The sequence below is a fragment of the Microcaecilia unicolor genome, chromosome 1, assembly GCF_901765095.1.
Source record: "Microcaecilia unicolor chromosome 1, aMicUni1.1, whole genome shotgun sequence".
In the NCBI taxonomy this organism is placed as follows: Eukaryota; Metazoa; Chordata; class Amphibia; order Gymnophiona; family Siphonopidae; genus Microcaecilia; species Microcaecilia unicolor.
This window is the reverse complement of record NC_044031.1, coordinates 549792405-549809795: the sequence shown is the minus strand read 5'-3', so window position 1 is coordinate 549809795 and position 17391 is coordinate 549792405. Positions and strand designations below refer to the sequence as shown.

At 42.9% G+C, this 17391-nt stretch overlaps 1 protein-coding gene across 1 annotated transcript in view; it reads right to left on the bottom strand.

The window, feature by feature from the left end:
- VPS13B (vacuolar protein sorting 13 homolog B) overlaps positions 1-17391 on the bottom strand; it is a 1674799-nt gene that overhangs the window by 49917 nt on the left and 1607491 nt on the right. The window contains 1 exon segment of the mRNA XM_030217225.1: positions 12449-13266. Coding sequence (XP_030073085.1) covers positions 12449-13266 — 818 coding nt within the window.

The window sequence follows — 17391 nt, the reverse complement described above, 5'->3', positions numbered from 1 at the left end:
GGATCTCTAATTAGAAAATGGAAGTTATAAAAAACCTAACCTTAAACGGCTGCATGTGTTTGGATGTGTCAAGTGATGCTTAGATGGCGACTCTGACTGTGATGAACTAGGGCTGATACCGGGCAGACTTGTATGGTCTGTGTCTCATACATGGCAATCTGGTTTAGGATTGGCTGGAAAGGGCTTAGATAACTTCAGTGGCTGGAACAGTAGGACAGTGCTGGACAGACTTTTACGGTCTGTGTCCCACAAATGAGATGACAAATAGACTGGAGTGAGTTTCAACGGCAACTCCAGCAGTTAGAACATAAGGATAGGGCTAGAGAGACTTCTATGGTCTATGTTCCAGAACCGCCAAAGAAAGACCATAATCAAGTATATAATATCACACTCATTGATTTAATCATGAATTGATAATGAGTGTGACTATTGGGCAGACTGGATGGACTGGTCAGGTCTTTATTTGAGTCACTTACTATGTTACAATGCTCCCGGGCTGATGCGCAGACCTCAGCACTGACACAGGCAAGAGCATCGGATGTCACCTGACCTACTGGCGCATGCATGTGGCGACCTCTCAGCACACAGTGCCAGGAAATCAGAGACAAATCTTACATGTGCACACCAGAGTGTTCTAAGTTTCAACTTCCATTCCTTCCTTGCCTACAGTGCTGTGGCTCAAATCCGGAGAGAGACTGAGGGAGCTGACTGGAATTTTCTTTTATGTACCATTAAATTCTTATGGGTATGGGTGGGGATGGGTTAAATTTTTGCGGGGATGGGTAAGATTCCAGTAGGGACGGGCGAGGACGGGTAGGATTCCAGTAGGGACGGGCGAGGACGGGTAGGATTCCAGTAGGGACTGGCGGGGATGGGTAAGATTTCTGTCCCTGTGCAACTCTCTAGTTTCAATAAAGAAGAAAGATGAGGACTATGGTAGAAAGTACAAGCAGATGGAATATGGGCTCTTGAATGTTAATTTTGTTGACACTAAATCTGCTCAAGTAGATTATTTGTTAGGTTGGATCTACTTGATATTACAGAAACATGGATGGGGAGGAGAATGTGATCTCATTAGAACAAGCTTGTCCACTTTTTCCAAGTTCCTAGGTAAAATAAGGGGGTCTTTTACTAAAGATTAGCTCGAGTTATCTGCAGCAGGGCCCATAAGAATAAAATAGGTCCTGCTGCAGATAACTCGAGCTAATCTTTAGTAAAAGACCCCCCTTAGAGAGGAGATAGGGTATATCTTATTTAATCAAAAATTTTATTTTGATCAGTATAGTAATTTGTGTCCTGGGTTATGAAATGTGGACATTGCACAGTCCACAAAGCCCCAAGGGTAGGCACCCTCTTTCTATTTTGCTATCAAATTTTCACATTTGAATATTATGGGAGATTTTGACATACATTTTAACAGGGGGTAGACACAAGAATAGAAGTCTCTTTTCGGTGAGCATAATAGAATGGGGTTTTCATTAAGTTGGTGGCTTCCCCAACATGTGATGACGGTAATCTTTACCCCTACACTCTTGGAATACCATTCCATATGGAGACTGACTTCTTTGAATTCAAGTGTCTAAATCCCAAGAACCCAGAAGTATAAATTCTCTTGGCAGCTTGTCCTCCTTCTGGCTTTTTCACCTGCAGTTTAGTTCACAGCAGGGGCATAGCTACCATTAAGTGAGCCTGGCAAAAAGCCCAGGGCCATCCACTGGTAGGGGCCAGTTACAATGCCTTTTAACTCATTGGCTGTCTGGCATTTCTCTGTCTCTCCCATCCTCTCTCCCTTCCCTCCCCCCCCAGCTGTATGATCTCTCTCTCTCTCTCTCCCTGCTGCAGGTCTGGGGTATCTCTCAGAACCCCCACTCCCTATGGTTCTCCAACCTGGCACCCTGGAACCAACAGTGGCAGTGATGACAATAACTAGCTTTAACCGGTCCTGTTAGGGCCTTTCCTTTGCCTGGTTCCGCACATAAGAAGTTATATTAGAGGAGGTAGGATGGCAGAGGAAAGGCCCTGGTGGGGCCAGAAGAAGGCTAGCTGTTGTCATCGCTGTCACTGCCAGGTTGGAGGATTGTATGTTGGTGGGGGTTGGGGGAACAAGTAGCTAAAGAGAGATGCCAGACTGGTGTGGTGGTGATGGGGCCTTGCGAGCGATGCCAGTCCTTTGCAGAGTGAGGGAGAAGGAGGAGGCAGATGGAGAGATGCCAGGCCTGTGGGGGGGGGGGGGGGGGGGGGGGGGGAAGAGACAGAGAGACTCAGACCAAAGGGGGTGGGGGAGAGAGGGAGGAGACCCAGACCCGTACTAAAAGGTGGGGGATGGGGGTGGAGAGGGAAGAGATGCTGGACCTGAGGAGAAGTGGACAGAGACAGACACTGGACCACAGGGAGGGGAGAGGTAGAGATGCTGGACCACTGAAGGGAAAGGGATGGAGGGGGGGAGGGGGGGGAGAGAGAGAGAGAGAGAGAGAGAGATGTCATACTACAAGGGGGGGGGGTCAGGGTGAGAGAGGGAGAGATGCTGTCCTAGCTATACCACTAGTTCACAATATCACAAGAAGCAAAGAAAATAAAAGAAACACATACAGCACTTCACTTGCCGCATGGCCATTTCTTAAAAAAAAAAGACCTCGCAGGCCCCCTTTTACTGCAGTTGGTAAAAGTAACATATAGTAACTATATGTTACTTTTACCAACTGCAGTAAAAAGGGGCCTGCGGTGGTGATAAGGGCTCCAGCGCTAACCGGGCAGCAAGCGGCACTGCCCAACTACTGCTGGGCACACATCAGCGCTACAAAAATAAATATACCGGATATGACAGCGCGCTGTGGGGTACAAGATTACCTTGTAAGTGTCTTGTGACATTTCAGGGCAGTACACATATATTCATGGGATTGTTCTATCTTGGTTACGGGGAGGAATCTTATTTTTTTCTTTCCTTTCTTTTTTTTTTTTTTTAAAGATTCCTTTGTAAGAGCCTTGTGACATTTTGGGGTAATAGATATATATTTGTGTAGTTGTGGGATCAGTGCATCTTTAGAAATTTATTCTTGAACATACAAATGTGCAAAATGCCTAGGAGATGGAATAGATTACAGGACTGTTAAGATATGTTGGTCATAATTAAGGTTTCTTCCTTTTTCTGTTTTTGGTATCTTTTGGATCTTATCTGTTTCCCATGATATGGGGGCTATTAGAATTGATATTTATATGTTTATTTAGTCTATGTACATGTTTTTTCATTCCTATTTTTCCTTTAATTTTCTGGGATATATATTTCAAAACTTCAATTTGAAAGCCCTACAATTTGTCCAGAATTCAGCAGCTCATTTATTGACTGTTGCCAATAGAAATGCTCACATCGCATCTTATTTGCCATTCAGGGCCGTGCCTAGGGTCTCTGGTGCCCCCCTGCGGACTATCAGTTGGCGCCCCCCTCCATGTGGCACAAGATGGCAAGGCTTACAAGCCTTTCTTGCAAAATACTTGATCACAAATAATTTTTTATGATTTTTAACCGTGAAAATGATCGTTCACCACTTGCCACATGGCCAGGAATTGTCAGCAATATTCTTAGAAAACAAATTGCTATACATTGCAAAATAAGATAGCAGATGTAAATTCTCAAAGTGGACATATTCCAAACACTAAAATGAAAATAAAATGATTTTTTCTACCTTTGTTGTCTGGTGACTTTGTTTTTCTATCCATATTGGTCCAAGTCTCTGATTCTGCTGCTCTCTATCTGTTCTCTTAACTCCGTTTCCAGGGCTTCCTTTCCATTTATTTCTTTACTTTCCTCCTTTCTTCTTCATTTCTTGCCCTACATCCATAAGTAAAAGCTGTGTCCTCCTCTATGGAACTGACTGGAGGAGGTATAACGTGGATCCAGCTTTTGCCTATTTTCTCCATCCATGTGCAGTTTTTCTCCTCTCTTCCCTTTCCCTCATCTCCATCCATGTGCATCTTCTTCTTTTTTCTTTCCTCACCTCCATCCATGTCCAGCACTTCTTCTCTCACATCCCCTTCATCCATGTTCAGCATTTCTCCTCTCTCGTCCCTCCCCTGTATCCATATAAAGCAATAATTCTCTCTCCCCTCTCCTCCATCCAAGACCAGCATTTCTCCTCTCTCCCCGCCAACTCCTCCATCCATCCATGTCCAGAGAATCTCTCTTCCCTGCCCTCCCCTCTCATCCATGTCCAGCGATTTTCCTCTCTCCCCTGCCCTCACCTCCCATCCATGTCCAACGATTCTCCTCTCTTCCCTGCCCTTCATGTCCAGCGAATCTCTCTTCGCTGACCTCCCCTCTCATCCATGTCCAGCAATTCTCTCTTCCCTGCCCTCCTCTCCCCTCCATGTCCAGCAATTCTCTCTTCCCTGCCCTCCTCTCCCCTCCATGTCCAGCATGGAGAGGAGAGGGAGGCGACACGCTGGACATGGAGGGGAGGACAGGGGAGAGGAGAGAGAATTGTTGGACATGGAGGGGAGGGCAGGGGAGAGAAGAGAATCGCGACTTCGGGTAAAAGATTTTGGAGCGCGAGAGCAGGAACAGAAGGGAGCGGGCAAGTGAGCCGGACCTCAGGGAAAAGGTGCCGGTACGCTGTACCGGTGCGTACCGGCACAAAAAAAGCACTGTATGTATCCCTCATTGATAAGTCTCTGACTCTAAAGTTTAGCAATTTCATTAAAGCAAAATGTATTTTCACATACCACAAACTCTTCCTATCCAAGCAGAATGTTTTATATTTATTTATTTATTGCATTTGTATCCCACATTTTCCCACCTCTTTGCAGGATCAATGTGGCTTACAATACATCATAAATGGTGGAGATATATAAGAAATAAACATTTAGTAATTACACACAAAACATTTAGTAATTACACACAAAAAAAGCAATCAGATTTTCACTTACCAGCTCTTCAACACAGCTAAACTTCCTCTTTGAACCATCAGCCAATGAAATGGCTTTTAGCTGTAGCTATCTCAGGTTACCTGATAATTATGCACACATCATTGCAGTCATGCCCTCCTCTCAGTGTACATGCTCAGAAAAAAAACAACTTTGAACCACTTACAGATTTTAACAAACAATTACACTATTTATTTTTTATTTATCCCGTCTCACTTGCACACCTCCCTCCAAACCTGTTCTCTTTAATTTGAATGTTGTTCAAGCTCACCCTGAATGAGGAGTTCTTCCCACACCAAAGACATATATAGCACTGGTTATACTCTTTGAAGCAACTTTAGCAGAGCGTGTCTGCCTCAGTTAGCACTGCTGGGCTGCCTTCACTTCCTGACGCGGAGAGGGAAGGGCAGGGGAGAGAGGAGAATCACAACTTCAGGTAAAAGATTTTGCAAGTGAGCCGCGCCCTCCAGAGGTCGGTGCCCCCCTGCGGTGCTTACCCCGCTTACTGTGTTGGCACGGCCCTGTTGCCATTGTTACACTGGCTTCCACTAAACTGGAGGATTCAACTTAAATTGATTTTGTTAGTTCATCACACATTGAATGGGGATGTCCCTTAGACCTATGTATGTCTATGGATTCAAAGCTACTTCAAATCCTAATAGTCAGGCAGATTCAGTTTGCAGACACATGAGCCTGAGGTTTCTCCTTAGCAGCACCTACTGAATAGAACAAATTACCAACCAAGTTAAAACTGATGACAGATACTTTAATGTTCTAAAAATATCTAAAGGCTTTGTTTTTAAGCATACTCAGGGGCGTAGTTATCAATGTGGATTACTTTTGTGACATGTTATTTTATCACTAGCTCATGCTATATTTAGCACAGGTCCCATTTTATGCAATGACATCTCCTTACTAATAACTGAGGTTAACAGTAAATTGTATATCAACGGTAGCCTTAGTGGTGTAGCCACAGGGAGGCTCGTTTGGGAAATGGGTCCCCCTACTTTGGTCTCAGGCTCCTTCCAAATGTACAGCTCCTGTTTAGTGGCTGGTTGGGATGCTTAAGCCCCGCCAGTCAAAGAAATTCATTGCTGAGCTGCTCGCTCCCCTCCTCTTTGCGCTGCTGAAGTACAAAGAAGTCAGCGGTGTGCCTCTATCCACTGATGCCAAAACTCCCCATGCATGCTCAGTTTGTGCAAGAACTGCAGGATGGTTGGTGGGCTTCAGCATTCCTGCAAGGGAAGATATTAGTTTTTGGCATGCCGGGGGGGGGGGGGGGGGGGGGGGAGAGGGAGGGAATGTGTTGTTCCCCAGTTTACTCCTGGGCTCCCAAATCGGGAGGGCTGGCTAAGCCCCTGGGTAGCCCACATTGATAATTTCTCCCTCATTGTCACCTTTTATATAGCCTCCGCAGTCTTTTTGTCAGTTTTGTTTATTGTTTTATTGTAGTTTTATACATGTTGTTATGTAATAAATAAACAAACCAGCACAGAATTACTCCTAAGGATTTTTTGATTGGTGATGAATGAAAAAGAAAGACTCAATAACAGAGAAAGGAGATGACTGGAAAAAGGGTATGAAGATACTGAGAATGAAAGAAATGAAAGAAATTCAAGGTATGGTAGAAGATGAGGTTTAAACAATTATATGTAAAGCAAGTATTGCAGGCAATGAATGTGTAACCCCAAATAAGTGAAGTACAAGGAAGAAGAAAGATCAAGAAAATTAAAGTCACCAACCACAATAAAAGATGAAGATAGAGAGACAAGGAAAGAGAGCAGATAGTCCAGCTCCTCAAAAGAAAGGCGAAGGGATCCAATGAAATGAACAACAATCACAAAATATTTTTGAAGGAAGAAGAATACTTATGTTCTGTAGGAGTGTTCTGTCCTCTGACAGCCTCGCACCGGTTTATAATGTGATCCTAAAATGTGTTTAATGCCTTTACTGTTATTCTCATTTCTAAGGACCTTCACTGTTGTAGTTTCCTCGGCAAAGATGTGAGAGCAAGGCATTGTGTGTAATGTAGTTCACAAGCAATGCAACCACACTTGCTTGACTGTATAAGAACTGTTCTATTAGATTGTAAGCTCTTTGAGCAGGGACTGTCTTTCTTCTTCTATGTTTGTGCAGCGCTGTGTATGCTTTGTAGCGCTATAAAATTGCTAAATAGTAGTAGTAGTAATACCACTGGTTGTGAGGCTGCCCAGACCTCCTCTCTCTCTGCCAAGCTTGGCTCTTTTGTCTTCCTGCTATCATTTCCTGGTCATTCTTACTATCTCTGTCCTGGGAGGTCAGCCAGGTATGACCTTTCCCTCCAATCGAGGGCTGTCCTCTAGCACTTCCCTTGCCACCCGGTGGCAGGCTCTGTCCCCATTGGTCTCTATCTGCTCCTCCCTGAGCCTGTGTGAAGCCTCAACATCCTTTTGTCCCTTCAGCCATGAGGCATTCACCATCTTGGCCCAGTCAGCTCTGTCCTGCTGAAACTCCCTGCAATGAACTTGGTTTTTTACCTTGAAAATATCTCCTCCCTAATGAGATATCGCACATTCCAGTAACCCAGCTTTGAACCACTTCTTTTTTTTTAATTTATAATTTTTATTGGTAAATCAATACAACCAGCATACTTATTAAATATCTTTCTCCAACCATTAAATTGAACCACTTCTACCTGTTCAACTATCTTTCTCCCCTGCAATAAAGCTACCTCTCCTCAGATCTCCACCTCCAACAGCTCTCAGATTACGGAGTCTCTGTGCCCTGGAGCAGCACTTCTGAACATCTGATTGTGAGTAAATTATCTGTGATTTATTCAATAAAAGAGACTTCAGAAAAATAATAGAGACTTCAGGTGTGGTTGGTGTGTCAAGGTTATACTCTAAGATATCATGACTTTACAGTAATAAGTCTATGAGAGTGTTAACAAGGAGTTTAAACAAATCCTTTGTTCCAAGCTGACCACCACACAAATTTCTGCTGCTGCACTTCCAATGTGTGTGTGGCTCTTTTGAAACAGCTTTGGAGTGCATGGGCTGGCAGCATATAAAGCAGAGGCCAATGCTGGAGGAAGCTGCTTACCTCCTAAGCAAATTCTACCTTATATGGACCAAAACAGCTACTCTGTAGAAAGAAAGGAAGTGGGAAAAGTAAAAATATGAGAGTAATATATTGTACACCAAGGGTGCACCATTAAGGGGGAAAGTTACCAATGTGGGATACCATTAAGACATGTTATTTTACCACAATTCATTCTATTTTAGCATAGGTCTCATTTTATGCAACGAGACATGGCTACTACTGCTTATATTGATAACTTCCTCCCTTAAGCTGGAGCCATTTCTCTGTATTAGCTATACAATTATGATGACCTGAGATGAAAAGAAAATAAATAAAAGTAGCTGTGAATAGGACATTCTACTGATGTTAAATCAATTCCTTGTAGATAGTACTGCAATCAACATTAGCATCATATCTATATTATTTGAATGTTCTAGAGTGTGCTTATAAGGTGTTTCATTGGTATTATGCTGCCACTGTATTATATCTATGTTATTTAAATGTTCTTCCATGCTATCTATTATGGTACCATTTACACTTGTAATGGTATCAGTTTAAATTATCAGGATTATTGATTATGCTGAATCAGATATAAAAATGCAGCTTTTAAAAGACATATTGAAACTGCAACAGAGAAACTGGCTTTCATTTCAAGTCCCTCTTCCCCCCCCCCTTTCCTGGGAACTTCTGATAGCAGGGCTAGTCAATTACAAACACTTAACAGAGACAAAAGGTACTGGGATATAGCTTCCTTTTCCTCCCACCTAACAAGGACTCATAAGAAAAGCTGACTGGAAGGCTCATCAAGATTTCTGCAGAACTGCGGTCAGAGGGTCTCGGAAGGTGTAACTCCAGCTATTGACTCAGAATGAAAGAATAAACAGGAAGCCATAAACCACTTGCCACAGAGGACTCAGTGCTCCCCCTTCTTCCCCCTTTAACAAAAGACTATTCTCAAGTAAGGAACTGCTTCAGAGTTTTAAATTTACTCTCTTCCTCTGATCAAAAAGCCTGGCTGGTCAACAGAACAAAGGATCAAAGGTAACCAGTAGATACAAGGAGACAGAAAACCTGTGAAGGTGGGAATCCACACACCTATTGACAAAAGGAAAGTATAATGTGTATCTGCTACAGAGACTGAGACAGGAAGCCAGCCTTGTGCTTCAAAAGATCATTTGTCAACAAAATCCAGACAGGAAGTCTTGTGATGTCATAAGACATGAGACCAAGATACCACAATGCTTTGCAAATGCCCAGGGTCGAGTGCAAACCAGGAAGCAAATGCACACAGGACATGCACTCATATATTTCCCTGCAAACAGACTGTATAAAAGGCCTGGAAAAGCCCAGCTCTCTAGCTCTTCGGACCTGCCTGCTCTTGGGAATCTGCTCTTGGAAATCTGCTGCTCTGGGACCTGTAGCCCACCTGACTGCTATGAGGACCTGCCTCTGCCTCATGGCTCTTCACTGGACCACAGCATGCTCTACAACAAAGACTGTTCTGTAAGTTATACCTTCTGATTTAAAAACATGCTACCTTACTTAAGCACAGATTCTCTGTAAGATCTCTTAAGACTCTTACCTCTCGCTGCAACATTAATTGCTAAAATTGTAACTTAATAAACCCTTTTGAATCTATATATATATAGTGCTCCTGTCTTTCTTAAACCTGGTAATGCAGGTTAATGTAATCCAATAAATGTACTTAATGCTTAATTCATTGCAATTGTGAATCTTGTTGCTCTAATCAGCAACTGGTGGAGAATTAAAAAAAAAAAAAAAAAAAAAAAAATATATATATATATAAATTATAAACATTAGTGAGTGCTCTAGAGCTATCCCCAAGTATAAATTAATTCCTGTTACACACTGAATGACTTTTATCATATATCTTTTATATAATGTTCTTCATTGCTGTTAAATATGATATTTCTCATACTTTTTCATGTTAGTCCTATTACTAGTCTTAGTTTGTCATTTCCAAGTTTACTTCACTGATTGTATTTATGCTTATGTTTGATCATTTCACTATTGTTATACTGTTAAAAAAATTATAAGTTTTATATTAAATTATACCCAGTGTCGTACCAAGGGGGGGGGGCGGTAGGGGCGGTCCGCCCCGGGTGCACGCTGCTGGGGGGGTGCCGCGCGCCTCCCGGCTCTTTGTTTTCATGCTCCCTTTGCCCCGGTACAGGTTACTTCCTGTTCCGGGGCAGAGGGAGCATGAAAACGAAGAGCCGGCAGGCGCGCAGCACCCCCCCCCCCCCAGTGGCGTGCACCCGGGGGGGGGGTTCTTTCGCCGGGGGGGCGTCGTACTGTTCCGGGGGGGGGGGTGCACCCGGGGGGCGGGGCGCATCGGCGATCTGCCCTGGGTGTCAGCCCCCCTAGGAACGCCACTGATTATACCTGCTGTACACCAGCTTGGGAGAATCTCCTCATAAAGGTGGTTAATAAATCCCAATAAATATATAAATCAGGCATCAACAACTATAAGTAGCACCTAACCACTTATTTTCACCAGCCTTCATGACATAGCCCAAGATGCTTGGCTCTTCCGGGGGACTCATGGGATGACTAGACTTTTTGCCACTCAGATGGAGGCAAAGAAAGGTAATATGCACTGGAGGGTGGGAAGCAGAGGGAAGGAGCAGGAGATGGATGGGACTGGGAGGGGTGGGAAGCAGAGGGAAGGAGCAGGAGATGGATGGGACTGGGAGGGTGGGAAGCAGAGGGAAGGAGCAGGAGATGGATGGGACTGGGAGGGGTGGGAAGCAGAGAGAAGGAGCAAGAGATGGATGGGACTGGGAGGGGTGGGTGGGGAGCAGAGGGAAGGACCAGGAATTGGATTGGACTGGGAAAGGAGGTGAGCAGAGGGAAGGAGCAAGAGATGGATGGGACTGGGAGGGTGGGAAGCAGAGCGAAGGAGCAGGAGATGGATGGGACTGGGAGGGTGGGAAGCAGAGGGAAGGAGCAGGAGATGGATGGGACTGGGAGGGGTGGGAAGCAGAGGGAAGGAGCAAGAGATGGATGGGACTGGGAGGGGTGGGTGGGGAGCAGAGGGAAGGACCAGGAATTGGATTGGACTGGGAAAGGAGGTGAGCAGAGGGAAGGAGCAGGAGATGGATGGGACTGGGAGGGTGGGGAGCAGAGGGAAGCCTACTGGAAAGAAGACACTGCATAAAACAGAAGACACTGCATAAAACAGAAGACACTGGGACGAAAGCGAATAGAAAAACTAAATGATCAACAAAGGTAGAAAAAGTATTTTATTCAGAATATATTAATTGAAATATGTCAGCTTTTTGAAATGTGCATCTGTGATATTTTGCCTGTAAATTTCAATTCCTTCCTCCATATTAGCATATTCATTTGCATATGTATATATGCAAATGAATATGCTAATATGCTCCGCCCCATCCTTTGCCCCCCCAAATGAAACAGTCAAACTACGCCTATGATATGCAGATGTAGGTAATTTGCAGACAGAGAGGAAGGATAAATACAGTTACACTTCCCCACTGGTGATCAGCAGGGCTGTATTGTATTAAAAGAGAAGCAACAATGAGGTAATATCTATATATAACCTATATATAGTCCCCCCGATATTCAGCCAGCAGAAGGCAGCACAGTTAGCTATGCCACTAGTGTTGATCCTGGATATTCAATGCCAGGCTGTATCAGGCGACCGGCATTGAATATCTGGTTTCAGTTTTGTCTGAATATTCACACTTAACCAGCTAGCCGCTAAGGAGGAGATTCTATTCATGGCGCCTAAAAAAATCGGCATTGAAATCAGTGCTGACTAAGCACATTCTATAATCAGCACCTAGATTTAGGCGTCGATTATAGAATATGCTTAGTTGGTATTTCAGCGCTGATATCTGCGTGCATCCATTTCCCAATGAAAACCTGGTGTAAATATCAATGCATAGATTTAGGCGCACTGAGCCATATTCTATAAATAGGTGCCTAAATGTTAGAACGCCCATGAAATGCCCATTTCCCTGCCCATAACCACACTCCTTTTTGCCTCCACGCGTTAGAAGTTTGGTGCACATCGTTACAGAATACGCTTAATGAGTTGTGCGCCAAAATTCTAATCAGTGCCAATTAGTGCTCATTATTGCTGCTCATTAGCTTGTTAAGCCAATTAAGTTATGCAAAGTATTATAGAATCTGCACCGATTTCGGCGCCTAAATCTAAGCGCACTATATAGAATCTGAGGGTAAGTGCTAATATTCAGCGTAGATAACCAACTATCTCACGCTGAATATAAGTAGGTAGCTGGCTAAGTGCTATTTAACTGGCTAGGAGCCGTTCCTGGCTAATTAAATAGCACTGAATAGCGGGTCGTGTGCTAAACGTTTTCTTCAAAGAAGTGAATCATCACATCTCTTGTTGTTCAAAAACTTACACCACTGAAAATGAATTAAACAATGGATTTATATTTAAAAACAAAAGCATACCAACCTGCTCTGAAGAGTGCCCCAGCAGCATAGTGCATGGCCAGGGCATGGATGAGCTGCCTAGCCGTGGTGAAGATGGGTCCTCGCTCAAACACAGAGAATGACAGAGGGGTGTGATCTGAGGCTATGTACAGTTTCAGAGATGCATGTACGCTCACCAGGAGATTCACTGGCTCTATTGTTAACTTTCTTAGTTTAATGGGACTGACTAAAGCTTTTGCATGCTGTTTCACTTGTTCCGGAAGTAGTTTGACAGTTACTAAGTTGTTCGGAGAGCTGATCCCTTTGCTGTCTGGAAGATACGTGTCAAACAATGTTTTCATGTAATAGACAAATGTGTCTTCCAAATAAAGTCTAGATGGTTTCAGTTTGAAACAAAGTTCATTCACACTGAATAGGAAGCTTTGTTGTTCTGATAGGACAATAAAGAGTTTTATGAAGCAGTTTTCCTTGTATTCTTCCAGATCTTTGCCGGAAACAATCAGGTTGTTTACTTTCAACCACTTCATAGATTCGTTTTTGTCCTCTTGGCAGACAAGGACAGCAAAGTGGAAATTTGATTTGTTGTATAGTTGGTTATCCAGCTGTAGGTCACCACAATAAACCTCAAGGTTATACAGATGGAGAAGGCCCTCACTGGTCTCCTGGAATTCACGAGATGGCTGTCTCAGGTAGCCGGTCACTGGTGCCATGTTCAGGAAAATGTTGTCTAATGTAAGCCGCAGAAGTTCACATGATATTTTGTGATTTGTGATATCATCATAAATTGCAAGACTAGCTTGAGTGATGAATATTTTTAATACTACTCTTTGGTCCTGATTCCTAATAAAGAAAAAAAACTCCTTTAATCAATGTTATTTAGTATGCTACATTCAACATTATTTCCTTTAATCTGACACAGAGATTTCTCATGTTTGCAGATTACATGTTTTTAGTTTGACCCATTTACTGCTAATAATTCCAGAAAGCTAACTCCAGCTCCATCTCTGTGGTGTTTTGTTTTTAAGCAGTCTTTGTTTTCCACCCCTGTGCTTATGTTTGAGCAAAGGAAAATGTGGAGATTGATATTCTAAACCACAGTGGGCTTGGCACTGAAAAAAAGCGCTATTCTATATGCCGCGCTTAAGGTTAGGTGTGGTTTATAGAATAGCACTTATGCCAGGGATATGCGCCTAACTTTAGGCGGTCATTCGCACCAACTGAAACATGGTGCAAATGTATGTGCTTATATTAAGCGCATATCCCTGTTATTCTATAATAATGAGCATTAATTTTAGGAACACCCATATTATGCCCTGACCCTCCCATTTCCACATCCCCTTTTTCAGATCACAAGTAAATTTTAGGTGCAGATCCTGCACCTAAATTTACACATATAGATGCCAATTAAACCTAATTAGTGCCAATAATTTCTTGTGGCTTATTTACGTAAATTGCACACTCAAATTGAGTGTGCACCCAAATTTGGTCATGCAATTTTTGGTGACTTTTACAGAATTGGGGGTTTATGTGGTGAATCACAGGCCTAACCACATAAGTGAATTAAATCTGGGTCACTAAATGTGTAATTTTGCACATATAAATTGTTAAACTACCAAACTTATCTATCTCCGAAGGGGGGATGATTTGGGGAGTTTCTTACCATCTAAGTGATACCTCTAAGTGGCGATATACAGCTATTAACGGGGTAATTTTATAAGAGTATGCCTATTGTCACACAATGCCTAGCCACCCCTGGGGTTACCCCACGGCCACTTAGAGGGTCTATCCTCAGAACAGCTCAGGTCCGCCTGCACCTGCTGCTTGTGCTCTACACTAGCACCCTTCTCTCACTGACTGGGTCTCAACTGCCTCTGGGCGAGTCTCCCACTCTCAAATTATCGCCAGTGATTTCTAGGTTATTGGGGCCACACTCCCAATGGTCCCACAGTTTCCAGAAAGCACTCAAACACAACACACAAACCATGAAGATTATTAGTCCAGACAAGCAGGGTGAACAAACGATTATGTTTATTCTCATAAAAATATTGAACAGTGGACAGAAAATGTGCAATCAGCAAACAGTAACAAGTAACTGAAATATGGATCAATTATAACACTAAACATCTGTATACTGTTTAAACAGAACCTAGGAAGATCAGGACATATAGCTGCTCACAAGTTATCAAATATAACTGTTTTACAGGGCCTTAGCAAAGAGATCCCTCTCTCTTTTCTTCCTGGCTAAGACTGGGGAAAAAACTAGTAAAGTCCAAATGAAAACGAGCTCCTGGGTCAATTAGAGCTCAGACAACAAATTTGAACGTATACTGCAGACTGCCTTTCCAAAAGGCTTAAGCAAAGAGAACAGCCTTGGTTCTGCAGCAGCTTCAAAATATAAACATGCACCACCTGCTGGTCAAACTAGAGAAATACACTTCATAATTATTTAAGGCAGTTTTACAGGCTTAAAAACACGCTGTTCTGTCACACCTATGTTTAAGTAGCATGAAGGCAGGCAGCATTTCTATTGTTTGGCAAGCTCTCTTTGTATACCCTCTGCAATCAAGTTGTAGCTTAAGAGTAGCAGTATATTATCTTTTTTATCTTCAGGAGTCCATCTGTTTAAAGCCCTCTTAACTCCTTCATTACTTTCTGATGTTTATTTACTCCTGCAGTCTAAGACATAAAGGAGGACAGATCTCATCATCTTAGCCCTAGTGTTATCTCTAAGGAGAATTCCTGTGAAACACACATTCCACCCTGAGCAAAAGTCTGTTTTAGGGAGTGGAATATTTTGTCTGTTATAGATAAGCAACATGCAAGTCTCAGAGCAATTACTGTACAAGGGTGTTATAAGCCATATTATTGCAAGACTAAATACATAGTACTACAAAGTTCTATACTGATGGTGGAGCTAACACATTTTTAGTGGTATTTCAAAGCACTTAGACTTACAAAGTTCCATAGTAACCTTTGGGACTTTGTAAGTCTAAGTGCTTTGAAAATGAGCCCCTTAATCACCATGAATAATTTCATTTTTTAAATCTTTTTTATTTTTTTGCATTTATAACCAGTAGTGTAGGAAGGGGGGGGGGGCAGGAGGGACGGTCCGCCCCGGGTGCACGCGCTTGGGGGGGTGCTGGCCCCGCTGGTTCCCTGCTCTCTCTGCCCCGGAACAGGTTGCTTCCTGTTCCGGGCAGAGAGAGCAGGGAACCAGTGGGGCCGACGCAGCTCTGAGTGACGTGCACTCGGGGTGGATCGGCCCTCCCGCAGGTAAGAATGCAGTCCGGGGGGGGGGGGGGTGCGCCGTGCTGCACCCGGGGGGGGGGGTGCGCAGCGGCGACCCGCCCTGGGTGCCATTAGCCCTTGCTACGGCACTGTTTATAACAAAGATTCACAAGAAGCAAACCAAGGTCATATTATCAAAGGAAAATCAAGAAAGAAAAAAGTAAATTTCCAAAATATTGCAAATAATAAAACCTTTCTTTAGACCACTATATCAAGGGGGGGGGGGGTGTGTGAACAAAAAGATTAGGTGCACTTAATAGGAAACATAATTTAGAAACAGGTAAAGGCCCTACCTAAATAACCCCACAATTCCAAATAATTCAATTAGCCTAATTAAGTTGTTCCAGAACTATCAGATATCTTCTTCAAGTCCAAAAAAAGATTTACAATGTTCCAGTGTGAAAAAAAAATATTTCATACCCAGATCGTATAAATTTACACAGATAAGCTAATAAGGAGAAGTACCCCAGGCATCTATCTTCTTCCCTCAATAATAGACATTGTTTTCTTCTATCCTGAGTAGACTTCCTAACATCAGGAAACAATTTCTGACCACGGAATAAAAGTTGTGAATTTCTAAAAAAAAAAAACCAACAACAAAGTTTCATTACTGCGTTAAGATCTTGTTCAAACACAACTGAGACCAACAAAGTGGCACTTGTAGAAACTTCTGATAATCAGTCTTCTAAAATTGCTGATGGATTTTGAAGAACATTTTCTCTTTCCAAATTTTGCTCCTGGCCTTCTGGAGTGACCCCTAAGTTCTTAGTAGGCAAATAATAAATCTTATTCAATTGAGAATTATCATCAGTGGAAAATTTCATTCTCTTGCAGATATTAGGAAAATTCAGAATTCTGAAATTCAGCCTTCTATTGAAATTTTCTATCTGTTCCATTGCACGACATATATTAAAGTTATCTTTCACAACTGCAACCATAGTATCCTTGAATGACATAATCTCAGTCTAAAACAACTGAGTAGTCTCTGTGGTATCTTGTTTAAACAGGAATATAATGGGCATCTTATTATTTAGTGAATGCTAAATCCATTAGCGCTCCTTAGTAAAAGGACCCCTAAATTTGTCATTTCCTGGGTAGAGATCTCAATTGAAACATCTAGCTTCTGAATGGCTTTCCAAAGAGTCTTCAGAGATATCACCATGGAAGGGGTAGAAGAAATCTTTTCCCCAACATTCTTCACATCATCCACCCATCTCTGTGGACTTGCTCCCTTTGCTGCTAGTGCCTTGCACAGTGTCACCTGCCTGTTCAGAGCTTGCGAGCCCACCCGCTTCTTGGCAGGACTGAATTCTGGGGGGAGACAATGTTGTGTCTTGCCCAAATGTGCCAGAGGCTCCTTCCTCCAGCATCAAAGCCAGGCTTCCTTTGGTTGCTCCTTGAGGGTTCCGGACTGCATAGTGGTCGATCGACTGCTGAAACGGGGACGACATTTAAGCCAGTGAAGGTAAGCTCCTGATGGTCTCTTTCTCTTTGTATGCAGCATAGTAGAAAACAAAATAATTTCAGCTGAGGAATAGACTGACTGCATGTCCAGACTTCAGGTCATCATCTTGGCTACTCCCCACACTATGAATAATTTCAATCCAGTGAGTCTACTTTTAACTAACTAGAACCACAATTTAAAGGGTTTTTTTCTAGCAGTTTAATATTGTTTAT